At 37.7% G+C, this 27,962-nt stretch overlaps 1 protein-coding gene across 5 annotated transcripts; it reads left to right on the plus strand.

The window, feature by feature from the left end:
- Positions 1-3,896: 3,896 nt before the first annotated feature.
- On the plus strand, positions 3,897-22,471 carry HACD1 (3-hydroxyacyl-CoA dehydratase 1). Of its 5 annotated transcripts, none has more exons than XM_015619616.1 (7): positions 4,037-4,302; positions 8,406-8,523; positions 9,737-9,755; positions 9,844-9,926; positions 12,665-12,786; positions 15,236-15,414; positions 16,900-22,471. In XM_015619616.1, exons 1-7 carry the CDS (start codon positions 4,172-4,174, stop codon positions 16,980-16,982), a joined length of 735 nt encoding a protein of 244 aa, XP_015475102.1. In that variant the 5' UTR covers positions 4,037-4,171; the 3' UTR covers positions 16,983-22,471. The 5 variants fall into 5 exon arrangements, with proteins under 5 accessions (XP_015475103.1, XP_015475100.1, XP_015475099.1 ...); XM_015619615.1 differs by having other exon boundaries at positions 4,066-4,302; positions 9,838-9,926; XM_015619614.3 differs by lacking the exon at positions 8,406-8,523 and having other exon boundaries at positions 3,903-4,302.
- Positions 22,472-27,962: the final 5,491 nt, after the last annotated feature.

Genomic DNA, 27,962 nt, shown 5'->3' on the forward strand with positions numbered 1-27,962 from the left:
AAAAACTCCGATAAACCAAACTCAAAGGAGGAGGATAGTCATCTCCCTTTAACATGTGATTGTTCTTCAACACTACAGTTTGTATTACAGTTTTGTTCCTGGACAGGATTAAATAGAATAATACACAAGGGCATCCCAGACTTAATGTGCTTTTCAGAAGAATTAATAAACCAGTGGGTTTCAGATATGTGGAATCAATAGTTTTCATACAAAAAAATTCTGGTTCACACCAGAATTTTTGTATTTTTTTAACAGAAATATAAAATTTCACTTCAGCCTGTGTTCATGACACTTTGACTACTGAGCTGTCATATTAAGTCAGAGGCCTAACATGAATCATTTATTTTGCAGTAGCAATGTTAAACTCCCAACTGCTTCAGAAGTGCCAAATATGAGATCTTCTAGTTCTTCCCACAAGATTTATGCAATCTATTCTACACTAGATCTTTTGAAAGCACCTTCTATCAAATTCCTAGCATAATAAATTAAATAATAGATATACACACCTCAGTGAATGCACAAAAAGTCATGCACTCAATGTTGTTCAATTTAGATAAAATTCTGTTTACTTGTGTTTATCCTTGAATACCTCACTGATTCCTACATACAGTAAACCTAGAATGGGGTGCAAGTAGTATAGATAAAGTCTGTTGCCTAAAAACATTGTTCTTGTGGTGTGTTGGGAACATTAACTGAAGATAGAACAGAAGGACAAGCAGAATTGAAGCTGTTAATTTTTTTAACAAATTTCTCTTGCCAGTACTTTAGGTTACTGTCTTAACATTTAACTAGTCTGAAGTATAAAAGTAATTCTGCAGGGTTCACATCAAGTAGTTCTTGAAGCGTTCAATTGTAGATAATCTTCCCCTGTGATAGCAGTGGAGCTGATAAGTCATTATATTCTTTTCAGAGCACTACACTTTTTAATTCCATAAAAGTGTTTCCATATTGAATAGATAAATTTTGTAAAAAAAAAAAAAAAAGCAAAACAACCAGAACACTGTAGAACATTTCATTAGAAAATAATATCATATAAGCTTCACTTTGGAAGTAAAAACCATTCAGCTTTTTAAGGTTTTGAGTATCTGTGTGAGCAATGGGAATCTGGAAGTAAAATATATATTGATAATATCAATCATGAAGAAGACCAAGAAAACTACTAATTTTTGTAGTAACAGTATAGCAGTGTTGGTGATTTGAAGTTAGTGTAAATAAAGGTAAACTGCAAGGGAAGATTGAGAATGAATATGAAACACAATGATGCTCTCACCTACAACATAAAAGACCTTGATCTGACTGTCTTGAAATTTTTTGGAAAGGTTGGTTTGTGTTTGAATAACAGCAAAGTTCACCTCAACTGATAAGCCAGTCATAACTGATTTTAAAAGCTGATTTAGACAATGCAATTAATATATTAGCCAAGTCACTTCTATTGATTAAATTCCTGTATGTAAAGAAAATCTTTCTTATGAATAATTTTGAGATTTTTTGGGGGGTCAAAAGGTGCTTGCTGAAATTGAAATATTACGTGAAATAATTTCACTATTATAAAAGAACAGTGTTTCTAATTAAGTACTGTATTTGATGCTATGAAAATAGCTGACACTTTATCAAATTTAAATAAAGGATTCAGAAAATACAGACTAGTAACCACAAATATACACATTGTAATTGGCAGAAATCATGATTTAAAGAATAATAATAGGAAACTTACAAAAAACAAAATTACATTTAACTAATTTATTGCAGTTCCTGGAACATGTAATTATAAAAGCGGATTTATTTTAAAAAAGCCCATTAACACAACAAATATGTTTTGAAAATGCTGCTGAAAAAATGCCACACATGAACTACCCAGGATATGAAGTAGCTACAGATCAAGGAATAAAATATCTCCATGGATTAAAACATGGGAAATGGAAAAAAGGAGCAAGTTTATTAGAGCAGTGGGGTGTTTATGAAAGTTCTGCAATATGTTTTGTGCTTAATACTTTAATAAATGGTTGGGAAACATAGCCAAATGGAGATGACAAAACTTGCAAATGGAACAAGATGTTTATTTTAATCCAAGAAAAGATTGTGGGGATATTCAGAAAGTTTTCATCAATTTGGTGAATGGGTAGTGTGATAGCGAGAGAAACTGTAAGTTTAATAAATAGTAACCACAATATTAGAGCAAACACATTGAGATGCTTATTCTCACCACTAAGTTCTGGATTGACTAAATTAACTGAAGACAAACCCAGTCATCATTACAGATAATGTGAGTGTCCAAAATCAATAAATTTGAGCAAATAGGGGAAGGAAAGTAATACAAAATTCTAAAGAGAATTAGACAAACATTGCTTATCAAATTTCAAAAGATTCTGAGCAAAAGCATGGAAAACATCCAAGGAGGATTTAAATATGGAGAATTTTTACTTCAAAAGGAAAATAGGATTTGTTGCCTCAAATCTGCTGTGAAAAATCTCAAAAAAAAAAAGGCAAATGACAGCTAAAAGTAAAAATAAGAGCTGATATTAAAAATTGGGATTGAGTCATGCCTTTCTCCATGTATCATAATGTAAGATAAGAAAGTCTTTATCAGTTAATGAATTCATAAATTGAAAAATCAAATGAGAAAAATACCCACTTTACTCATAGTATATGGTTAATTTTTGATGCCTCTTTCAACACTACATTGTCAAAGCCATAAAGTTAGAATGGTTTGATGAGAGGAATGCAAGTGGAGAAAATGTGTAAGATAGCAGAATGAATCCAGAATTAAAATAATAAATATTGAAAGTATTTTGGAAAATTACAGTTTAAACCAATTTATAGCTGTCACGCTGAGATGACATGTAGGCTCAGATTAACCTGTATTGGCAAAAACTTCTGAGTTGGGTCATTCAGTACTGTGTGTAAATTCTTTGTATTGATTTTTTAACTATGGGATTCCCAAACTGGATTATATTTATGACTTGAACAGAAAAAGCATCTGTGCATGTGTAATATTGGTACCTACTGTAATCTCACGAGCATACATAATGTGCTCTTTCACCAACTACTCCTTTTACATGTTATATATTTGCTCTTGCCAGTGGGTGTGTGTTTTGAGGATGAAAGATGAACATCTGCTTGTGTGCTTTGGTGAGGAGGGGGAGGTTTATGTTTTGTTTGGCACATCATCTTATCTTTACATGAAGGCCCTCGACCTGAGACTTGGTGTCTTCCAGGCGTCTTCAACATTGAGATATCCACCCCATTCTAAAGCAGACAGACTTGGGCTCTTTAAATTCTACTGAAGAAGCATTTTAAAGATACCCTGACCCAGTTTTGGAATTCTGTCTGTATATGCCTGAGGTCTGTCTGAGGTATTTGGGCTGAAAAGCCATGGTCACCATGCTCAGCTGTGGAAATGAGGAGCCTGCATCCCCAGGCTAGCAGAGACTGAGCCAGGTGTCAGGATAGTGGGTGCAGCCCACACTTTTAAAGCACCATGTCACATTGCCTCAGGCTAAGGGGACTTCCAGAGCTAGTCCCAGCAATGCTGCCTGTGCTGGCTTAGCTTCCCTGTGTACTTGCACAGACAGCAGACATTTACATTAAAAAGCATACTTAAATCTCATCTTTCAGTCTGCCACCTGGGTGCTCTTCAGGCCCTTGGAAGAAATTTCCCCTTCTCAGGTGTGAGCCTTAGTCTTCCTCGTGTATTGAGGGTGGTATTTATGGAGCCCAACCAGATTCTCGAGGTCACCCTGGCAGGTGGCTGTTTGGCCTCTGAGGCGGAGGCCTGGGCACATTCCCACCAGTCTGGCCAGACTCCCAGGTGTTCAATCTCAGACACGTAATTCTGTGTTTCCAAGAGCTGCGCTATTTTCTGTCACTTTTTCTGAGCTGGGCTGTGTCTGCTGCTGCCTGACGGTCGGCAGCAAGGCCGGCTACCATCCCACCAGGATGTCCCCGTCGGTGGAGGCTCACCCGCCCCCACGGGCTTGGCTGACCCGGGGAGACCCGCGGCGCGGAGGGAGGAGCGCGCAGGGCCATGTGAGCCGCTGGCGGCGGCAGCGGCCCTCGGGGAAGACAGATGGGGTGAGAGACAGCGCTCGGTCCGGCTGTCAGCGCGGCCCCAGCCCCGCCGCGGAGGGAGCCCCTCCTCCCCCGTGTGCGCCGCGCTCCCGGCCGGGGAACCATGGCGTCCAGCGAGGAGGACGGAGGCGGCAACGGCGCGGTGGAGGAGAAGGAGAATGGCAAGAAGAAGAAGAAGCTGGGCGCCCTGGCCACGACCTGGCTCATCTTCTACAACGTCGCCATGACCGCGGGGTGAGCGGGCGCGGGCGGCAGCGCGGCGCCTCGGCGGGGCGCGGAGCGGGGGCGGCGCGGCCGGGGCGAGGCGGGGGCCCGGCGGGGCCGGGCAGGAGAGCCGGGAAGCGGGGGAGCCGCCGGGAGCGGGGCTCTCCTCGTCTGCCGGCCATTGCCTAATACGGTGCAGCGCTGCCAGCCGCCGGCGCGTCACCCCGTGCCCGCCGCGGAGGTTAAGTATAGCCGGGACCGGAATGCCGGGCGGGGGAGCCGCGTCCCTCGGCACGGCCTCGCCGGATGCGGAGGGGGCTGCCGGCCGTCCGCGGGGAGCCGACAGCGCTCCTCGGTGCCCCGGGGGCTTCAGGGCCGGGGTCCCGTGTGGGGCAGCGCGCTCGGGCCGGTGCGCCCTGGCTGTGAGCGAGCAGAGCCTGCCCCGGGTCCCGGCAGGCAGAGCTGTCCAAACCAGCGCGGCCCGCGGGGAGAGCTGCAGTAGCCCGGGAGGTTCATTTGGGCTTCTGCTCCGTGCTGCGAGGCTTTGCTGAGAGGGTATTTATGTTGAATAACAGATCATAAGTGCAGTCAGGTTTATGTTGTTAGCACTCGAAACACTTTGAAAATTTTCCCTGTTCGCTAACACTTGGGGGAAAAAAACCCAACCTATTCATTTCCACATGCTTAAAAGAAAGCTAGGAATTAAAAAATTTATAACTTCTAGTGTGATATTCATAATGAGAACAGTTTTACTTTGGTTACTAATGGGCGATCTCACTGCCCTTTGAATCCCATAGAGTAAAACTAACACACCGCAGTTGAAGCAGGAGCTCAAGCACTGATGGAGAAAGCGAGGAATGTGATCATCATGGCTTTATTCTCACTAGCAACTCTGCATCTTGAATACGTATTCAAGTCTGTTCACATATTACTGCAGCACTTTTTGAAAAGTGCTTTTACGTGAGGTTAATGTTACCTCATTGAATTACCAGTCTAGTGCTCCATGTGTGAATTTGCTAATGAACACTGACTCTTGCCACTGACTTTTATATGTCTCTAAAAGATTATCGAACCATATTACTTTTGACCTTAGGTGCTGCTTCAGTATCTCCCACTTCCTTCTCTCCCATTTTCCATTAATATCAAAAGAAATTAAGATATGAAAAATTGGATTTTTTATGCAGAAACAGAATAAAAAAAAGATAGGAATAAATTATTATAATCATTTATGGGTACAATTTCAGAGAAAAATACTTATTTGAAATACAGCTATACTTAACAGAAACACTACACAGGATAACTATTTAACTAGAACAGTATATTTGTCCAGTTGTCCATGCAGTGCAATATAGAAAAATGTTTCTGGAGTTTTAACAAATGAATGTATAACTACATGTTAACAACCATTCTAATAAAAAAAACCCTGCAGCTTATCTTTGTTTCTAAACAGATTTAAGGGGCTAAAATGACAGATCAATACTTAGTCTTGCTGAAAGTCCCAACTTTCAACTGGAGATGCTGCCTTTATTACAGGAAGCGTTTTCCATTTCCTGATGATTTTTAATAATCAGTGCAAGGGCTTTCCTGAGATCCAGAGTCAAAGCCACAGACAGCTAAATAAATCTATCTACAGAAATTTATGTCCACATAAAAAATAATTTAAGTAAAACACATTTGCTATCTTTGATTCTGAGTGTAGTCCAAGATTACTTCTCTCTGCAATGCTTTGGTTGTGGAATGAGATGCAGAAAATGCGTTGTTAGGTTAAATGTATTTTGACTTCTCAGTCTAAGTCTCGGACAGGGCTGTTGCTGCCACATTTGTGCTGCCAGCTGGATGTAAACTCACTGTCACCTTCTTCTTGTCAAACACTACAGTATAAAACAGAACAGCTCCACTGTGAAAGACTACCACAGATATTCCAGTAATTTCTCATTTCCACAGTGGTGGGAGACAACCTGAAATAAGGGCACTCATATTTAAAATCTGTTGTAAAATCTAAATAACACTTGCAGGGGAAAATTTTGGAGCACTGACAGATCGGATTCATGGGCTTAAAGTAGAAGGGATCAAAGAGGGGAATCATTCCTGCAGTGTGGGGAAGCCAGAGTAACTCTATGTGAGTTTGAAATGCTGTCATGAAGTGCTGGAATGGGGCACACCAAGTGACTGCATAGCGGTAGCCGTCGTGCGTAGGCGTTGTTAAGGGGCTGATACCGAAGTCCGTGTTACCCGAGGTGAGCAGGGAGCTGTCAGGATCCAAGCGGCTCTCATGCTCTTACGGCAGAATGGATCTGACCAAAGATTGCTAATTCCAGGTACCCTGTTTCCAGTGCAAGCCTATGCCTTATGCTCAGGAAGGACTACAAGAAGATGAGTTAAATATTTATCCAAATGTTTATGTAAATATTTCTCTGAATGTTTATAATCTCTCTGAATCTGCCTCTGAGTATTTCTGAGACTTTTCTGCTTTGTCACTTGGGCCCTTCGTTAGCCAGAGCTCATGCTGCTGTAGAATATACTTGCTATGGCTTTTTGAAGAGTGAAAGGACTGAGTAATTTTTCCCAGCAACATCAGAGAAGACATTAAACTAAATTTTTTGGCATTTTTGATTTTCTTTTACCTCTCAAAATAGCCATCCATAGCTCTTGGTATGCCTATGTCTATGTTAAAGAATTCTTGTACTTTCTTAGTCTTCTTGGATTGAAACCTGAAGTTTTCAGTCTTCTTGCTAATGCAATATTTTAAGAATGAGGTATAGATCTGAAAGGCTGAGAGAGTTGGGTTTTTTCAGTCTGGATAATGAAAGGCTCCAGGGTGACATAATTGTGACCTTTCAGTTCCTGAAGGGAGCCCACAAGAGAGCAGGAGAGGGACTTTTCACAAGGGACTGCAGTGATAGAATAAGGTATAATGGCTGTAAACTGAAAGAGGGCAGTCTTAGATTAGATATTGGGAAGAAATTCTTTACTCAGAGGGTGGTGAAGCACTTGCAGAGGTTGCAGAACCTGTGGATGCCCCATTCCTGGAAGTGTTCAAAGCCAGGTTGGATGGGGCCCTGAGTGGCCTTGTCTAGTAGAAGGTGCCCCTGCTTATGGCAGAGGAGGTTGGAGCTAGATGATCTCTAAGGTCCATTCCTACCCAATCAATGCCATGATTGAGGAACATATAGTACACTGCTTGGAGTATCCTTATTATATAAAAATGGATTTATTACATGGAAGGAATTCCTCATGCCTTGGATTATTTTACAGAGTCTAGGCTGGTTATGGGACCAGCCCACAGTTTAGACATTTATTTTTCTATCTCAATTTCCATTCTAAATCTCAATTTAAGTTTTAACTATTTTTAAGTCAAATTCTACTATGATTAAAAGATACTGCTACTTTTTCTTTCTTTTGCATTGGAAGGTTATTAGTTGGCATAATTGTTCAGTTTCCTAAAAGAAAAAACAAAATAAATTTATCCAACCCCCTCAAATAAGCTAGTTAAATATATCTGCTTCTGGAAGCCAGGAGCGTAGAACACCTATCTTTCAGCACTTTGGAGTCTGATTTTTAAGCCAACTTTTAAAACACTTCTCAACACTTTGGAAAACATAATCGGAGGGGTAACTTCATTTGGACAGTCACAAACAGGAGCATTAAGATCACTGGTCAGTCCTGAAATCAGTGAGTTGAGGGGCCATGAAAAATGTAAAACTGATGTGCATAAATTCCAGTTGTTTACTTTTACGAACTTGCAACCCAAACAGTGACTTCAGTGTCAAGCTCATAATGTGGTTTCAAATAACAATATTTAATAGTAAAGATGCATGAGAATTTAATAGTAAAAATATTTAGTCACTGCTAGAGAAAAGTCTGATGGGTGGTTTTGGGGGGTTCCCTCAATTAAGTCCATCCTCAGAGCGTAACAAGTTATTCTCCATTCTTTTCCAAGTAAAGAGATGAGTGTAATATTTACATAATATTTTATACTATTTATGTCTAAAGATATTTCTGATGATCTAAGAATACCGACAAGTGAAGAATCAAAATCATCTGTGAAGAAAAATACTCTACTAAATTATTTACGATGGATGGATATTTTTAGAATTCTAATTTGAAATGTATCCATTCTCTTTCTTTTATAGGTGGCTGGTATTAGGTATTGCCATGGTGCGGTTTTATATACAGAAAGGAACACATAGAGGCTTATTCAGAAGCGTTCAAAAGACGCTTAAATTTTTCCAGACATTTGCTTTGCTTGAGGTAAATTTTAAACATTAGTTTGCTTTACTGGATGCTTCATATTATAGGCAAAACACATTATTATCCTGAATTTAAAATAAAAATATTATATTAGTACTTAAAGTCTTTTTTACTTTATTATTTAATGAAGTTTTGGGGGTGGGGCAAAGCGATTACTTGAAACAAATGGGCACATGTTTTTCAGACTTAACTTTAATATTTCTTTAAATCAGTGCCTGGGAACTGCTTTGATTTGAGAATATTTAATGCAAAAGGAAAAATCCCAAAGGTACCACAGCCAGCAGATCAGCCCCCTAGTGTAGTAGATGTCACCATCTCAGAGATTATAGCTTACCTTATATTCTTTAAACTGGACTTACTATCCTTCTGTGCCTTTCCTGCTTCTGCTTGTTTCAAGATGGGATTCACGTCCCTCATATAATCCATTGCAATGGGGTCTGTGCAAGATGATGTGCAAAGTATTCTTTAAGTAATACTTTTGCAAACTATGCACTAGTGGTCTCATTTCTGGTACATCTGTGGAATGAAGTTTTATTGCTGGGTTAATGGAGCACTCGCAGTCCTTTCCCAGGCACAACAAAGAATGTCTATCTACATTTTAACTTTTCTCAATCTGCCTACAACACCTGTAGTTCAAACAACTGTTAACATCTTGTCACCAGCTGTATATAGGCTTTTGTGCTGTTAAACTTTCACAGTAAGTAATTATATTCAAACATGCCAAAATAATGAAAAGTACTTCATTCGCTAAACATTACTGACCAGAAAATATATTGTATCTAAAGCTTCATAGCTGTCAGTGACAAAAGTATAATAATGATATTAATCTGTAGTGAATGCAGAACATTTTAAAATTGCTGTGTGATTAGCATTCCTTATATGACTTCCTCTACACTGTCCTGTAAAATTCTTCTTTGGATAAGGTAAAGGAAGAGAAGCTTACTAGTTGAATAAAATGCTTTGTAAGTATCAAAATGTCGAGTATTTACAATTAATTTGCAAAACAAATCTATTTCATGTAGTTCACAGCTCAAATATTGAACATCCCAACACTGATTGCCAGGGCTCTGCCATGTATTTCTTTTTAAGACTTTTAGTGGGAGACAAAAACCAGAATTGAGCCTAGGTTTATATTAATATCAGAATGCCATGTTTTTAGGGTCCCTAGTAACATGCTGCCCATCAGTAACCTCTGACTTATTTTTATTTACAGGTAATCCACTGTGCAGTTGGTGAGTTCTTTGTTCTAGTTTCTCCTGTAACTAGTTAAAATAATGAATTGTGGAACAGTGATAACATGTTTCTCTTTTTAAGGAATAGTTCGCACATCTGTGCTTGTGACTGGGGTCCAAGTGAGTTCAAGAATCTTCATGGTGTGGTTCATTGCACATAGTATAAAACAGGTATGTGTGTGAGCCAATTATGTTTTGATTGCTTTTAAAGAGAAGATATTACTACAGTTCTCATTTCACAAAGAAGACCAATCTAAAATTAATGATATTCCTGTAGAGAATGCTTACATATTTGAATGCAATTTTGGAAGTTAGGGTTACAAAATAGAAATTTGTGTGATTCTTGCCAGAAGACTGAGTTCTGGGTCTTAGCTGTGAATCAGCAGTGTCTTCAGTGTGGTCTGCCTAAATGAAATCAGTGACTACTTCAATTATTTACAAACAAAACTACCCTAGTGTTACACATTCCCTTTCAAAGGTTTTAGTTAGCACTTGTTGAATTTATCTAAAAAAAATGTAAATTTATGTCTTTAAATTTATGTCTTAAATTGAATTCACATGGATAAACATGTTTGAAAATTTTGAAGTTTTTTTAGAAACCTTCTCAAAATTGTAATGGTATAGTAGTATTAACATTCAATGACATCCAGTATGTCAGAGTGGGGCTTAAGGACCTGTGTAAATGATAATGTTTTATTTGCCTGGCTGTAGGTGGCTGTTGTAAGGCTAGTGATCCATTAGCAGAATGAAACAAGCAGTTCACAGCTAGTAGGTAGGACATTACCTCAGTTTGTGAGGAGTGCTTTCTATGAAAGGCATGTAAAAAATTAAATTATAGATTTTGTGCTCCTGAATTTCTTCAGAACTTGAAAAGCTGAGCCATTAAACTGTCTCACCAGCAGATGGCATAGGCCTCTCTGCAGATGAATTATCCTTGCACCTGCCTCAGTTATCAACTCTTCATTTCATTTCACTGGAGGACTTGTTTTCTACACTGCATCTTTTCCTTTACTGTCAATTTTCTTAACATGGAATAAATTAACTAGGCTTTTCATAGGGCTTTTTTTTGTTTGTTTTTCTTTTTTCTTGTTGGTGGTGTTTTGTTTTTGTTTTATTTTTTTGATATTGGTTTGGTTTTTTGGGTTTCTTTTTGGTAAGCTAATTTTTTATATTTTTCTGTAAGGCAAAATGTCTCAAAGATTAACAAGACTTTTATATTGAATGTCTACACATGAGCTGGACTATAGCAGTGCATTTTTCCATTTTTTATTATCTACAGTGGACTAAATCTTTAGTATATCCAGCAATTTCTTTTATTTCCTCTATCTACACTACTGTAGACCAAGCTGTGTCCAAAAAGAAATACATTTAAATGTATGTCTGATTGTATTTCACGCTGTTATTGCTTAGCAGGCATGAATGTTCAGGATCACTTTAGGTGGTGAGAGGCATGTCAGTGATAATAGCCAGAGCCAGACCTCCCCACTTGACTGCAGATTTGCAAGGCAGCAGATAGGAATTCTCTGCATACTTATTTAAAGCTCTTCTGCTTGGATTTAGCACTGTGAGATTAATCCAAGTTTGAGTTATCAATGTTTGTCTCTAATTGTATGAGACAAAGAACAGCCTAATTCTGTCTTTACCTTTGCTTATTTGTTTAGATGTCTTTGCACTTCAGTTGCTGCTGTTTGTTTGTGATTTTGGTGCTATTTTTATGCTTCCATTTTCTTTATGATGTTGGTGAGATCCTTCTGCTAAAAGTGCACCTTCTTTGACTGACACATTGAGGGTGCGATTTTATGAGCACTTACAATTCTTCTTGATCTTTGACAGAGTTGTGGATTTTCAGCATCTTGAAGATATATTAAGCTTTGTCACCATGTTGCATTTTATTTTGAGAAATCATTTTCCTTTTTTGTAACTTTAACAGAACTTGTGTTGCTTTATTCTATTTCACAGACTTCCCTGGAGCTTTTCAGCCTTCAGGCATAGAAGTGTATTACAAAATTCCTCCCCTCTTAAAGGAAAGAAAATTACTTGTGTGTAGCTCTTTCTCACAGAAGGTAGTGTTTGTAATAGATCCCCCAGGTGCCTTCTTTGTATATGGGGACTTTTGTTTATTTGTTCACTCAGAGTGAAAAAGAAGTAGTGTTTTGGAACAGCAGAGATGTGCTACCTACCGATGAGGCAGTTTAATGACTCAGAACTTAAATCTTACACGGGATTGTTGAATGAGTTTACCCAAAGCTCCTGATCTACTAAATGAACTGCTCTTCATTTAGTGAGCCATCTGTGCTCCAACTCCTTAAACTGTCTTAGAGCTCCCTGAAGTCTGCCAAACTTGGTCTTCTGTGACCAAGTTGGGTTAGTAGCTTATAAAAAGCAATTTGTCTTGTCTAAAGTTTCATGGAGATGTGTACTATGCATTGAAGAAGAAGCAAGATAAAAAAGTAAGAGAAAGTCTAGAAAATGGAGTAGTAAAATGCAGAATGATTAAAAAGTGATTATGAGAAGAACATACTTTCTGTAGCATTTTGTTGTTCTTGCTGTTTTGAGGAAAAAAATGTAAACAAGTAGGTCAACCACCAATGAAAGAGGGATAGTTAGATAGTCTAGTAGAATGTAGGTAAAGAATAAAGAGGAGAAATAAGCATAATTACAGGGTTTTATATTTGATATTTGCATAATGGATGAAGATCACTCAGTTGACAAATGTCTGTATGTTAGTAAACACATATGATAATGAACTTTACATTGTAATGGCTTCAGCATATCACTTTTGTGCCTAAATTTTCTTTCTTTACAAGACAATAGTTCTACTCTATGTATCTTAAAGAGAAGTCTGTTGCAGTTTGCACAGAAAAGAAGCCTGAGGATGTAGAAAATGTTGGTTCTTTATACTTCTGCAGATCCAGAATGAGGAGAGCGTTATTCTTTTTCTGGTCGTATGGACTGTGACAGAGATTACTCGATATTCCTTCTACACATTCAACCTGCTCAACCATTTGCCATACTTCATTAAATGGGCCAGGTGGAGATGTCTTGCACTTGAGTTTCTCATGATTCTGTGCATGTTGGTTTCACGCATGCTGAACTAACACACAGGAGAGCAGATGTTTGAGCTTTGGTTATGTGTCAGCAAAGTGCAAGTCAGTTGCTTTCTGTATTTGGGATCATTTTTGCTTGGTTTAAAATGTTAAAATATTTTAGCTGTGGTTTTTGGGATATGGTTTTTTCTTTGCTGTGTCTCAGTTAGAACTCTGCTTTCACTTACTCTAATTTTTTTTTTCTCTATCTTTGGAGTCATCTTTTAATTTGCAGTATGACTCTTCACAATGCTCTTGAATACAGTGCCCAAAATTAAGCACCTGTGCTAGTCTTTGTGGATATTAGTTCTTTGAAATTGTGGGAGTTATTGTCATTCAATCTGTATTATTACTTTATAAGAAGTTCTGCTTTATCAGAGCTTTTGTAAGATTATATCCATGTAGTGAAATTAAGTACTGACATAGTTTAGCCCACCAAAAATTGTGTTCCATATCAAAACTATTTTCATTTTGAAGCATACTTAAGGCTGGCCACTAGATCACATACACTAGAGAGACTGTGTGTGTTTATCAAGAGGCTTAACTGGAATAGTATTCCATGTATTCAGTATTTGAAAAATACATATAAAGCAGACTTACTCTGTTAGAAGAAAAATATCTAACCTGCAGTCAGTACAGGCAACTGTCTTTTTTATTTAAAAGAGTTTGTTTGTTATTTTCCTTTATTTTTGTTTTATAGATAATGCAGGTTTGATGCTTCTAATGCACTTCTTTGACATGTCTGATATTTATGTCCAGTCTTACAAAACATTACCTTTTCGCTAGTGCCAAATGACAGACTTGTTTAAGCACTTAATGACAAACTTAAAGATAGTTAGATTGTCAATCATCAGTTGTTTTTCATACAGACTTCAAAAAGAAAAATGCACTGAGAACATATTACATTGACAATAATATTTTTGCCATCAGGTCAGTGTGCCTTGAAAAACAGAATTTTGTTTCCTTAATATAAACAATAGGGAAAATTGACATTCTCACTGAGGAGATTTATTGTCAAATTTTAATATAAACAAAACATTTGAAAATACATTATTTTTTCATAAAATCTAAAATATCCCATCAAGATTTATGGATAAACAAACTGCACAACTGGGTGTGAATTCAGTACCAAGAGAGATGGAATTTCTGATCTTTACCTTATAACTGCACAGAGACAAACAATATGTAAAGTAGCAGTTCCTTCTCATCTAATCTACATTCTTGGTGCTGCCTAACAGCAGGACAAGAGGCAAAAAAGCAGAAACTGATGCACAGCAAGTTCCACCTAAATATGAGGGAGAACATCTTTACTGTACAGGTGACCTTGCACTGGAACAGATTGTCCAGAGAGACAATCCAGTGTCTCTCTCACTGGAGATACCCAAAAACCATCTGGGCACAATCCTGTGCCATGTGCTTTAGGATAACCCTGCATGAGCAGGGAGGTTGGGCCAGATGACTGACTGTGGTCCCTTCCAACCTGAACTGTTCTGTGATTCCCCTCATCTGTGAGTCTTCTAAGCCCTTCTGCATCTAGGAGGGTTTTTTGCTTAGTTGCTGCTGTTTGGATCCCATTTCTTTTGGTCAGGGAGTGCCCAGTGTACCTTTCTCTCTGTGTGACAGCTCATTGCTGTTCCCTATGTGAACTGGAGAATTGTTCCTTAGGAGAACCTGCATATCCATGGTGCACTGTGAAAGGACAGCACAAAGTGTATTGAATACAATTTTCATTTGTCACTGCCCATGTGGCCTTTGGCATTCAAACCACATTTTATTTCAGTTGGATGCTTTGCCTTTTATTTGAGCATGATCTCACTTTAAAATGGATCTGATAAGTTTCTGGCACTGTCATTTTCTTTCCTTTTTTTATTCCAATTTACATTAGTGGTAAGTGTAGTATTCCCATGCCATAGTGAGTAAAACAGGCTCCTGATGTTTTTCAACATTATTATCTTCAAATTGTAGTACATACAATTGACCCAGTGTCTGTGCATTGTGATGAAAATATGTAGGATCATTTGAATTTGAGATTCAGTCCTGGTCTGAATTCTGTCAGTGACAATAGGAGTAAGAGTAGTACATTTTAAAAAAATCATTATTGGAGACTAAAAATTTGAGGATTGTTTTATTAGAAAAACATAAAAACATTCTGATACTTAACTGTTTTTTAAAGAAAGCACTGAGGACTGCATTCTCTTGTCAATCTAAGCAACTTTATTAAAAGTAACTGGAACTGTTATTTTATGTCAAGTCAGGATGTGCTCCTTGATTCTGGTGCAGGAACTACTTTAATATGTTGCTGTGCAACTAATAATAACAAGAGAAAATTTTAAGTTTATAGGGTGTTTCTCACAATGTTTTTGTGTTTTGTTTTTTTTTTATTTTACAATGCAGGTACAACTTTTTTATCATTTTGTATCCTGCTGGAGTTGCAGGTGAACTGCTAACCATATATGCTGCTTTACCCTATGTGAAGAAAACAGGAATGTTTTCACTGAGACTCCCCAACAAATACAATGTCTCCTTTGACTACTATTACTTCCTTATTATTGTCATGTTCTCCTATGTGCCATGTAAGTACTGTTTAACTGTAGAAACATTTTAACAATATAATAATCAATCTTCAGTGATGCAATGAACACTGCCTATATTAAAATTTGCTGAACACTTTCTACTAAAGTAGAAAGGCCTGCTTTCTGTTGATCCAAGCTTTACTATGCTTTAATTGGTTAGGCTGAAATTTTCTGTTCTGTGACCTGCTTAGGAACAAAATATGTCTTAAAAATTTCAATGAAAATGCTAAAATTAATTCTCAGACTTGGACAAAGTAAGAAAACTTTTTGCTTACACACAGAAATGTCTGTAACTGTGTCGCTGAGACTTTCTAGTGCCTCTCACACTTCGAAGTATTGACTTAAAAATGGTTCTGCAAGTTGTGCCAGAGATTTGCTGAGGCGTTTTGCTACTAATAACCATTTACCTTGGAAAAGTCTCCATTCAAGCATGTTCAGGAAAAACTTGAAGCAGTATTCTCTAAGATTTTGTTTTTGCAGAAGTCAACCCCCCCAGACCTCTCTGAACATCTGCAATCCCTGGTTTAATCAGTTTGTCCTTGTACTGGTGCATACCAGAAGCCATGGAGGTAGCAGTGGAGTATCTGTCTTTCACTTCCAGTGTAATTTCCACTTGTACCTAAGCATTGAAGACAAGGAGAAAGCAACCTGATATACCAGATATTCCACCATTAATAGGGCCAGACCAAACTAGGCAAATGTAATATTTTAGATAAAATTAATAATAGATTATATAATAATTTTTATTTTATAATCTGTATAAAATCTGACATTGAGGCAGCAGATTAGGGAGAGAAATTGGAAAACTGAAGTTAAAAGGTCTATGATCTGCGTTCATGGAAGGTATTCATTTGAGGAGGCAACCTTCAATACGGCCTTTTACAATATGCACACACACTGAAATTTTTTGTCCCAAGAAGCATGAAGGCCAACAAGGGAGATTTATGTCAATAAAAAATATTCTAAGGTGTGATAACTTACTTACAGTTTTACATCTGTTTATGTAACAACTCTTCAGGAGTAAATCCAGTTTTCTAGCCATTAAATATAAGGATCAACTCTGTCAGCAGGACAGTAATATAATAGATGACAGAGGGACAAGAAAGAGTGATCTCCTTTCTTCAGACTTGAACAAATAAAGTAAATTTGTATCTTCCTCCAAGTCTTAATTCAAAAATGCTTTGGACAGATTCAAAGTCTTCAACTACCAGAATGTGGTTAAATCCTGTTTCTACCAGGAAACTGTTGGAGTGAAGTTCCTTGAACACAGGGTATTTATTCAGGGGGCCTTGTCTGAGCTTTGAGTAATTATTGTTTTTTTAAATCACTGAAATGTTTGTGACTTGCTATTATTCACCTTAATCAATTCAACCACTGTGTGCCATAATTTTTATTCAGTTCATAATTCTGTAAAATTGTGGTTTTCCATTATGTGATCTGTTGAGTTTTTCCATCTAATTTGCTTTCTTTTATGCTTTGATCAAGTATTTCCACAACTCTACTTCCACATGCTGCGGCAGAGAAGAAGGGTGCTTCATGGAGAAGTGATTGTGGAAAAGGACGAATGAATCAAGCTGTGTAACCATGGTGCTTTTAGTGGAAAGGAAAAGGAGGGTAAAAATCCAAAACTTCCTCTGATTTTTCTGAGTCCAAGTTTTAAAACATGGAACAAGAATAAACAACTGTGCCTAAAATATCATGGACTGTATTATTTTTACAATTAATATATTTTCAGACCTACCTTTTCATCCTCAGATTCACTTTGGTTTTTAATTGTTCATTTCTTCAAAGAAATATTTTCTTACTTTCAATAGGTTGACAAGTAGCTTTAAGAATTAGAATAGTTGGCTACTGTGCCTTCTGTTCTGAAAGTTCTGTTATGACCTGTAGTCATTATCAAGAACAGAAGGAGAGTTGATAAGTTGTACTGAAAGTGAGTCTTCTGGAAATCAGAGTATAAATAGGTAAGGATGTTTTTCATAGACTAGGTGAATTGAATGGTATTTAAGCTTTATATTAAGTAATACCTTTCGAATTATAAGTGCTGTAGTATGTTGTTCAACATTTTTTGAATTACAGTATCACACTGAAGAATTCCAGAAGGACTTTTGAAAGGAACTGAATTCTTGATCGTCAGTGCAAATTTAGACCTCCCTGTATTTTCATTTGTCACTTTAAAGATACTTAGAATAATATATATAATATTAACTGGTTAAAATTTGTGCTGAGGAGTAGACAGGATGTGCCTACCTTTCTCTAATCAGTGGCTGGAATGGGATTCCTTTGAAGAGCAAAGCTGATTGTCAGCATGTTTCCTATTCTACATTTAAATTATGTATGCAGAAAATCAGTATCACATTGAAAAACTGTAGCTATGGTGAGATATTTGACTTCTTTTGAATAGTTCAGTGGGATAAAATATATTTAAAATATCATCTTAAAATATAAATTGTGCTTTGATTCATCCCATTGGGCAATTTTAATTGCTTCCTCCCTATTAATTGTTTATAATGTGTTGACCTAATTCTATTTCATGTCTTCAATAATCTGCAAGAAGGATCAACAGTATATTGATGGAAGTTACAGATGATATTACACTATATGATACCTGAGTGGGAGAGGTCAAACAAATAAGATTTTGATCTAGCAGCCTAGATCAGAGAAAAAAGGTGATGCATTTGAGAAAACTTGGATACTTAGTGGGAGAAAGACGGAAATGTAGTAATGTGGTACGAAACCTTGAAAATGTCGGCAGCAAACCTGTCTTGCTTCTGGCTTCACTTATGTCAAAAAAAGTGTATACATCTATGGAAGAGCTGCATCAGGCAGCTGTATGTCAGAATATTTGTGATTGCTGAGGTAACTTCTGGAGTGCAGTCTTATATTTTGGCTAGCTCAGGGATGAAGAATTGGTTAATCATCTGAAAGCTCAGAGGACAATAACAAAACCAGCTGAAGTGAGAAAGAAGTCGGAAAGATTGAGTCATTAATATGAGTAATTTGTTGTATGATAAACACATGGAAGAGCTTTTCTAAGTATGGAGGTGTAGCTATGATGAATTTGAAACAAGGTAAATAGCCAATGAATATCAGAAGAAAGGTCCTACCAATGAGATCAGTTAGATTACAGAATGACATAGTAGTGCTTATCAATGCATGCAGTGTCTTGGAAGGTTTTCAGTTAAAGTTGGCAAGAGACATATTTGAATAGGAAGTTTCCATTTTTAGCTTCAACGATTCTATGATAATACAGCTTTTTTGAAATTTGTGGATATGCCAGAAAAAGGTCTATTAGGTAATTTGATAAGAAAGCAAGGATTTGCTATGTCCCTAACTTTCAAATTCCATGTTGTGCCTTGAATTTGTGATATTTATGCATGTCTTCATTACACGTAAATGAGTTTCCTTTTATATGACAGGTGCATAGCTGACTTGAGACAGAACAGTTGTATTTCTTTAAATTTTAAAAGGTGTAATCTTTGTATTCCTTCTATTTCATACAAGGTGCTCTAATTTAACTTACTACTTCTGTTTTATATGCAGCTAAAATTGTGAAAAGTTTAAAATATAAACTACATTTACAACACTGAATCACAAAACAGTTGTGCTATATGTGTTCAGACTAGCAGTTGTATGTGTCCAACATTCTTTCAGTACTGTTTTATAAACTATGAGGAACAAATTGGCAGTTTTGGGAAATATATCTCCATTAGCTAACAGAATAGTGTGATGAAATATGGGAAACTAAGATTAGATTAAGTTCTGTGTCTCTTTTTTACTGTCAGGGCAGCTCGCTGAAGACCATAGCTATTAATTCATCGAAAATGCATTGGATACTTAAGAATGTGATTTTGAAATCCTTGATCAGATGAGTGTATCTCATAGAAAGTATTCCTTCTAAAAGAAATACTTACACTATAAAATTTATATTTGTTTTTATTGTGGCCTAAGGATATTATCATATATTAATCAAGGACCTATTTTTATATCATTTTGTACATGTGAAATGAAAAAAATACAACACTGTTTGCTACAATCTTGGGTTGCACTTCCATAAAGCAACAATGTACAAGGTAATGATACAATTTTAAAATGGATTTTCTGCTGGAAAACATTCTTGCTAAATAATGAACAAATAAAAGTAAAGCTAAAAATTACTTACAGTATCACATTCAAAGTTTCTTTGACCAGAGAAATTGCCATGTAGATTAGTTTACATGGCATTTACCTAAAAAAAGTAAGCAACATGTTTTTTTCTTCATTTTGTTTTTTGACTGAAGCCTTTCACTGAAGCCTCCTTTTCACAGAATCAGTTAGGTTGGAAAAGACCTCCAAGGTCACCAAGTCCAACCTTTGACTGAACACCACCACATCAAGTAGACTCTAGCACTAAGTGCAATGTCCAGCTGCTTCTTGAATGCTTCCAGGGGTGGTGACCCCACCACCTCCCTGGGGAGCCAGTTCCAATGCCTTACCAGCCTTTTTGTGGAGGAATTCTTCCTGATGTCCAACCTGAACCTCCCCTGGCACAGCTTGAGGCCTTTTCCTCTTGTCTGGTTGCTATTCTGGAACATAGTGAGAACTGCAGGTAAAATCTTCTTGCTATTGACTTCAGATGAGCTAGGATTTTATCCTAGGTAGTTTACTTAAATTTCTATATACCACCTCAAAACATTTAATTAACCTGTTAAGTGGAACTTAAGTATGATTTTCATATGGTGCTCTCTTTCCAACTTTTTTACATCTGTCTTTTTTGTCTTCCTCTCTGCAATATTCCTAGTTTTCTAAAGCATTAAAATCCTCCTGCTTACACAAGATTAGGAATATATTTGAACATCAGCATCTCTAATGTTTTCATGTAGTCTTTAACAAATAGTCCTTAAAAAGGTATTTTCTTACTTGTTCTATGTAGGCTTTCTGAAATTAATTCATATAGAACATGTCTTTATGAAAGTTTTTAATTAGCAGTACGGAGAAATAGGGAGATTCCTTTTAATCACATTTCCTACTATAGGTAGAAACAGAAGCCACCTTTTGTATAAACTCTGCCTGAATGCAGCTGGATTTCTTGAGGTTCTCCCCAGCATTCACATACTGTGAAAAGCTGGTTTGGGACAGATTGGGTTGTTACACAGTTTAGCCCAGAATGTTTGGAGGTCAGATCCCAGCTGCAGGGCATGGGCAGCAGGAAGGAATATGATGCTGATATTGCATCTTCTACATTTCCTGCCAAGGGGTCACTGAGACCACGTTGAGCAGTAGTTGATAGATGTTTCTCCCACCCCTCATGATCTGAGATGAGAGGAAGCTCAGAGTGCTGTCATTGCCATCTGCTGAGGGAGCTCAGGAGATCAGCTGGGAGGATCTCTGTGCACAAAGGGTGTGTTACAGAGAGGGCTTTCCCGTTCCACTCAGCTGTCCTTTGTATCTGTTAGCCTCCATGTCTTGAGACATACAGGCCTGCCAGGATGGGCACCAATCTCCACAGCACACTTCAACATAAACTGCCTTGGAGAAATGGTGCAGGGTGCTGTTTCTAATTCCCATTGAAACCAACATTTAACCAGGTTCATGTTCATGGATAGATTGCATGGCTAGTTAACAGGGAGGTGCATGGAGACCTTTTCTGTGACCAGATGGAAACATGCACATTTTAAATCTAGGTCTAGCTACTGCTCTGACTATGGTACTCTCGGTCTTCTTGAAGTAACTTACTTCAGTGGATACTTGGATATGTGTATGGTTACTAAATAAACCAGAATGAAACCAATTCATAATCATTATAATAATTTATAATTTTAAATTAGTTTAAATGACATTAACAGTTTTTGAATCAAGCTCATGTTTAATCTGCCGTAGAAAGAAAAAAAAGAAAAGAAAGTTAATACAAATAAATGTTCTGCACTAGGCAGTAGGGCTTCATAAATCAAAATTTGCAGGCAGGCAAACTGGCTGCAGTTCATAAAGGATTTTTTAAGTGGGTTTTTTTTTAACAAAAAAGGTGAAAGCTTTTCTGAAAATCAAAGTTTATTTTATAATGTATATTTTAAAATGTGCTGAGACTTACTGTATTATTTATTACCAGTTTACAATTTAAATTCATGCTGAACCAACGGTATTTATAGATGGTTAACCGTAGCCCATTAAAATGTTTCATTCTGTGTTTGTCACAATGGCTGTTTAAAAAACAATCTCCCCATTTTTCTGCAGAGCTCTCTGTTCTCTTGCTCAAGTGAGTTGCAGTACTGTTATAGCCTGTGATGCTTTGCCAGGCTGCTAAAGCAGCAGGTTTCTGCTGGCCAAGGGAAGCTCCATGAGCTTGCTCCCAGGAGGGCACAGCTCCACAGTGGGTGGCACTCTCGGGTCGGTGTCGGGCACCCACTGTGCCACTGGTGCCATTCTGGGGTCTCGAGCACCTTCAGAAGGACTGACAGCTCCACAGATGATTCATCCCTGTGACTTCCCAGATGGAGAAGACCTGTCTGGTGAACTCTTAGGTGACAAAAGCAAATCTGACAAGTGAACTGAGAGCTGTCCTGAGAGAACTGTGGAGAACTGAACGCTGGGCGACTCCAGCCGTCTCTAGGCCATTGCCGTCAATTTCCTGCCTGCAGCTGGTAGCGGCTGGTGATGTGCAGCACTTTCTCTGGCATGTTGTACCACCTGAAACATGTTGCCTCTTTATTCATACCTCTCCTGCCTCTCTGTTCGGTCCCGAATGTATTTGAATGTCCTTTCAGTTTATGGATTTGTTAAAGTGTAAGTGCAGAAAAATTTATCTGAGTGTATAGAATATATGTGTATAGAAATGTATTTAAAGTTTCTTAATAATGTAAATGCACTGCAACTGCTTATTATTGTTATTTCTTCTGAAATGCATTATTATTAGAAGTTTACACGGACAGAAAAGCAACACAATATTATACTTTTAATAATTTATTTACTTGCAAAAATTATAATATTTTTGAGATATAGATTTGGATATTTGTTTTAGAGATTGTTAATATTGTAGCACTGTAGAAATTAATCATCAATTAAAAGGCATATTTTAAACTTTGTTCTAGTTGATTTTTTAAATTTTTTTTAGCATGTAGAAGTCGGTTCATATAAGCATTCAGCATATCATACCTGACAGGTATCTGTTTTCAAATGCCGTATTTTTTTTATTTAGAATTATTTCACAAATTAATCTTGAGGTCCCCTGTAACATATTGACTCTTACCCAGACAGCCTTTTCATATTTATTGAACTATATTCCATAAAAAACAGGTAGGTTTGAGTAGTAATAAAATAGGTTTATCAAAGAAGAGCAGAAAACACAGGGCCTTAAAGAGAATGTCAACATGAATGAAAAAAATGGCATGGCAGTGATCCTGAAATAGATGTTCCAGTAGTAGATGTTATAGTGTTTTGGAACAGGACTTTTTTGTGGTATTAACCTCTGAGAGAGGTGGAGGCAGAGAACATCCTTTGGCTGTCCTTTGCTATGTGACTAACAATGACATTGCAACTATGAGGATTTCGTTGCCATGACAGTATGAGAAACCACTCTGTGAGCATTCACACCTACTTCTTTTGAATTAGGAATCAAGTGGTTGTAACCCCAAGGAGCTTAACTGTGTATCAAGCTTAAATCCTGTTAGTCAGACGTATTATAATGGAGATGTAGATCTCCTAATATGAAAGTCACAGAAATGGTCTTCTGATCTAAATTTACAGGACAGGATTTGTGTGTCCTGGCCCTCTACCAAGGTTAAGCCATTCAGATTTCTATGGAAGCTAGTGGAAGAATATCCACTGATCTCAAGAGGAGTGTGATAGGACATAGACATTTGTGTATTCTGTTCTGTGTAACTCTGGATTTGCCAGGAAAAGAGTGAGCTGTAGGCTTCCTGTTAGTACTGTCTGGGAGAGAGCCTGTGCTTGTTGTGTATTAGCTGTTGCACGGTGGCACAATTCCTCCCAGCTTCACAGGGTGCCCAGCACTGCTCCCTGCGGAACGCTCCAGAACACCTGGAAATCTCTGGTGGTACACCACTACTGCATTATACTGACTTGAATTCAGCAGAGTTGTAGAAACTCCCTTCACATATCTACATAAATATCTTTAATTTCTGAAATTAATCTAGGCCCAGTGAGACATCCCATTAAAAATAGGCAGGATAGATCATCCCTCACAGTTGCTTGGACATTCCTAGCTTGAAGTGCTGCTGTCACTGAACAACTTTCATTTTCATATATAATCTCTTGGTGGTTTGTGCTCATACCACATTCATAAGATGGCACTTTGCCTGCTCTTAAGTGGCTGTTCCAAATTTGGTAGAACAAATTGCAAATGATGAGCAAGGCTCAGATGGGTATCCTGCTCCACACACCAAGCACCCTCCTGCGCTCAGAAGAGAATCCCAAATCCTGGGTGTGGGGTGTGTGGTAACATTTGCATGCCTTTTAATTTATCATGTATGAAGCTGGATAGTATAATATGGACCTTCAACTCATGAAGAAAAGAAACTAATTTTGTTACTGAAGACAGCAAATTACATTTTATTCTGTAAATTAAATCTGGGAAGACCATTAAGATTGAGACTCATTCAGTGGCAAAACAGAGACAGTACTGTGGATCTTGCTGCCGACTCTTGCTGCCAACTGAAAGCAAGTATTTAACATTACTTCTGTTTTCATTCAAAGTGAGGTGATATTGCTGAGAATAAAAAAACTGAATTCTTGCCAGAAGGAGTCTTTTACAATGATCATCTCTGACCGGGGCTCAATTGATTTAACCTTCCAATCTCTACACTATATCCAGCCAACTCTTAAAAAAAGAGTTCTGCTTCTAGGAAAAAAAAAAACTGGAAATAATTCCTCTAGAGGTTTTTAAATATAAAATTTATTTTAGACTTCATGAGATATAAGCACTGTTGAACATTTTCATACACTTGAGCAATGGCTCTCTAAATAATTTGAAGATTTATTTAGTTGGTTAGTTAGTTAGGTCTCTGTTCTTGCTACAATAATAGAATGCTTGAAAAGGTGTTGGAAATGTAGAGAACAATATCCATATATTAAATATGCTGGTATTGGATCTTTAAAAAGATGATCATATATCAGGGTTACCAGAAAGAAGGCAGAGGCACAAACTAACTGCTTAAATGGAAAGAGTAGCTGAAATATCACACCTGCATATTCAGCTCCATTTGATCCATAGGCAGTGTCCACTGTTGTCTATTATAAATGTTGCTCTTGTCATACTTGCTTCAGAAGTTTTTGGATTTTTTTAAATCAATAGACATAAGTAATTACTGGTGGTAGAAATGTGTCACTGTCATGTGCAGCTGGAGTGGGGAAAAAGAGGGTGTGGTATTTCCATTTCTCAGTGCTTTTAAATTGAAAGATTGTCCTAAGAGCCATATTCAGCAGTGTTGCCATCATATTTTTATTTTCCAAATATAGGCTATGTTTTAGATTATTATTTTCCCACAATTTCTTTGCTGTGTAAAAATAAGTCTATGGTCTTGATGATTTTCTCAGTTGTCTCAGGGTCCTGCTATTTTGCAGGTCAGCAGTAGCCTGCTACTGGAAGAACACTTCATTGTGATATTCCTAAATTGGTGCAATGGCTGCAGTCTTTAGGAATAATTTTATCCTCCCAAAAATTGCAGGATGAAGATAAAATATCCCATACTAATATCTTTTATGAATGTTCTTGCCTCCTAAAAATGTCTATTATGTGGGAATGGGTCTGTGTGGTTTGTTTCTTTACTTGTCTGTTTCCACCTGTATAGCTACTAAAAAGCTAGTTACACCCTTGCCTGCTGAATATGAAGTCAGTGGACTTTTGTGGTTTCAGATATGTGAGTTCCTTGAGTTTATAGCAAGTCTGTAGTCAATTTCCTTGATCATTGGCTTCAACTCTTAGCTACAAATATTTGTGGGAAAGATGCAGTGACTTCACCTTCTCTCTGAAGTGAGCATGATATTTCAGAAAATCTTTCTGAAGGCATTCAATGTTTAAACATGCTTCTCTTTTAGTTCTGCTTCCTTCTGATCTGTGCAGGGTGCTGACAGAGAGGGAACAATCATGACATCTCCTTAAAATAACGTCAGGTTGTTGTTCTCTTTTCACTCCCCTGGCTCATTTGAACACTTGCTACAATCCTTGAGCTGCTAGACAGCACTAAATTAGAGATAACACAATCACCTTGCTGTGGTCTGTAAAGCATTCAGGGTTAGACTGCAGAGGGCAGAAAGGCAGCAGAGAACAATGGAACTAACACAGTGTGCTAGGTGAAGAGTGAGTGGCTTTAGCCACGTGCCATGTGTAGTATGTAGGGTGTATGTTTAGGGAACTGAAAAGGAGGCTGTTTCTGAGTCACTAACTCCTAGATGGCTGCTGTGCTTGTGACTGGAACAAACTTGCTATTTCACCTTTGGTATTGAGAAGACACATGAGACGTGCTTCACTGATGAGAGGTACCATTTATATATCTGCTCTTGCTCTGGGCACACTATGTGCCTGCAATTTGCATGGTTCTACATGTTAAAAGAATTAACGCCTTCCACCAGTGTTTTTATGTAGTTTAATTCTGAGATGTCAAGAACTTCTTGGAAGAAATAATACCTTGGACTGATCTGATTCCATCTTAAGAGCACAAATGTTTCAAGGAGCAGAAGTAAATCTATTTAGGGTTTTGGGTGCCCTCCATAAATAGTTCTGGCAGCTCAGTCCAGTCTCCCATCTTTCTGATGTCATCCTCTCCAGCGTAGCCTGTATCTTCTAATTCATTTTGCACTATGAAATCTCATTACACAAAATAAAATATGAATGAAAGAGAAATAGGAGGTATGTAGGTGTACCAGCATACTGAAAATCTGGGACTTCTTCCTTACTGCAGTCTTTTGTGACAATTGTGGAAGGAATATCAGACCAACAATTCTGAGGAGTAACAAAACTGTTAGTCACCAGCACTGGTCTAAAAGTTTCCTGACTGAAACTATTTGAGGGAAATCTGCTTAGGGATGTGTTTCTTCTAAGTGCTTGCTGAGAATTTCAGTCACAAACCCTTTTTGCCAAGGTGTCGTTTTGCTTTAAGATGATTGTGTGTACTTGACTTCAGAAGTGGTGCTTAATCCTTCAGGGTATCTTGTGCTAGTGCTACGATTTCTACCTTTCAAAGGCTTTAACCTTTATGTGATTCAGTTATACTCCCATCACAGGCCCATAGCATCCCTCCAGTGATGATCTTTCTTCACTGTGTATTTCTTATTTCCCTGAGACTGATGTATCTAAAAATATTCACAGCCCAATTAGAATTACCTAGTATTTCCTCTGGTTAAGAAAGTTATTACTCTGTATTTGGTGATTGTAAGCACGGAGGTTTTTTAATCAAGGCACGCTTAGTTTCAAAGCTGTGAGATGTACAACAAACATTAAATAGGAGGAGGGGGTTAAATTACTTCATTATTTACTAGAACCTCTGAGACTGTAATAAGTGCATATTGAATGAGACAATGAGACATGTTTCAAGTCAGCTGCTGACAAGCTATTATTTCAGTATGTCTCTCTGAGAAACCACAGGTACAGAATTACTCATCTCATGATGATGGCTGCTGCCCTGAGCACTAACCAGTGTCATCCTGTACAGCTCCTCTTCTGTGAGAAACTGAGAAATAATTACCATGGAACTATCCTGAGCTCTAAATAGCTGTTATTCTTTAGGTAAACTACTTACCGAGAGGTTTCATCTGCAAATAATACCTCTTGAAACTGTGCACAGGCAGGATGTGATAATTTACAAAAGCCCTTAAGAGATTGCATTTTGAAATGTCACAGCTGGATAGGTTTGCAGTTCACAGTAGGTTTGGAGATACAGATCCTGGGGCCAGATCCTTTGCTGCCATGCCTCAGCAGAATTGTTCTGACTTACACAATTTTGAAGACTAGACTTTAAAAGAGCTTTTCTAAGAATAGTTCAAAATTTGAATGGGTAGTATGTGTGAAATGGTGATGTTTTTCTTTTTTTAATTTAAAAGAACTTTAATTTATTTTACAAGTTTCTTTAACAAAGCTGGAAACAATGAGGGATTTTCTTCTGAACCAGTTTTAGAATAAAATATTCTCAATATTCTAATCTGAAAATCCGTTTTTGACAGAAAATTGCATTATTTCCTAGGAAATTCTTGGCTAGTGCAACCTCCAAGTCCTGAGACTGGGGAAGGGGGTATAGGCAGGAGGGTGAAAGAAGGTGAATGAAAAGCCACATTGCCTCCCCAGCTGTGAGCAGCCAGTGGAGGCTCCCACACCGAGACAGCCAAGGAAGCAGAGAGTGACCACAGGGGGCAAGGGACAGTTGTAACAATGGTCATAAAACCTAGATGAAAGATTTCCTGAGTCTTCTGCTCAGCAAAGAAAATGAGGTAGTGCTGCTGGAGGATGAGAGGGTGAAGGATTATTTAATCCCCAGTTTAAGAAAAATACGGTCTCATTCAATGAGATTTCATTATATTAATTTTACCTCATTCTGTTGACAGAGTAATCTTTTGTTCTGAAT

This window comes from Parus major, chromosome 2, assembly GCF_001522545.3.
Source record: "Parus major isolate Abel chromosome 2, Parus_major1.1, whole genome shotgun sequence".
In the NCBI taxonomy this organism is placed as follows: Eukaryota; Metazoa; Chordata; class Aves; order Passeriformes; family Paridae; genus Parus; species Parus major.

Bases quoted from the DNA above. Each gene is read 5' to 3' on its own strand.
- HACD1 (XM_015619613.3), top strand. From the start codon at position 3,937: ATGTCCCCGTCGGTGGAGGCTCACCCGCCCCCACGGGCTTGGCTGACC. The intron at 9,927-12,664 runs GTATGTGTGTGA...ATACTTCTGCAG, and splicing joins TTGCACATAGTATAAAACAG to ATCCAGAATGAGGAGAGCGT. The intron at 15,415-16,899 runs GTAAGTACTGTT...GCTTTGATCAAG, and splicing joins CATGTTCTCCTATGTGCCAT to TATTTCCACAACTCTACTTC.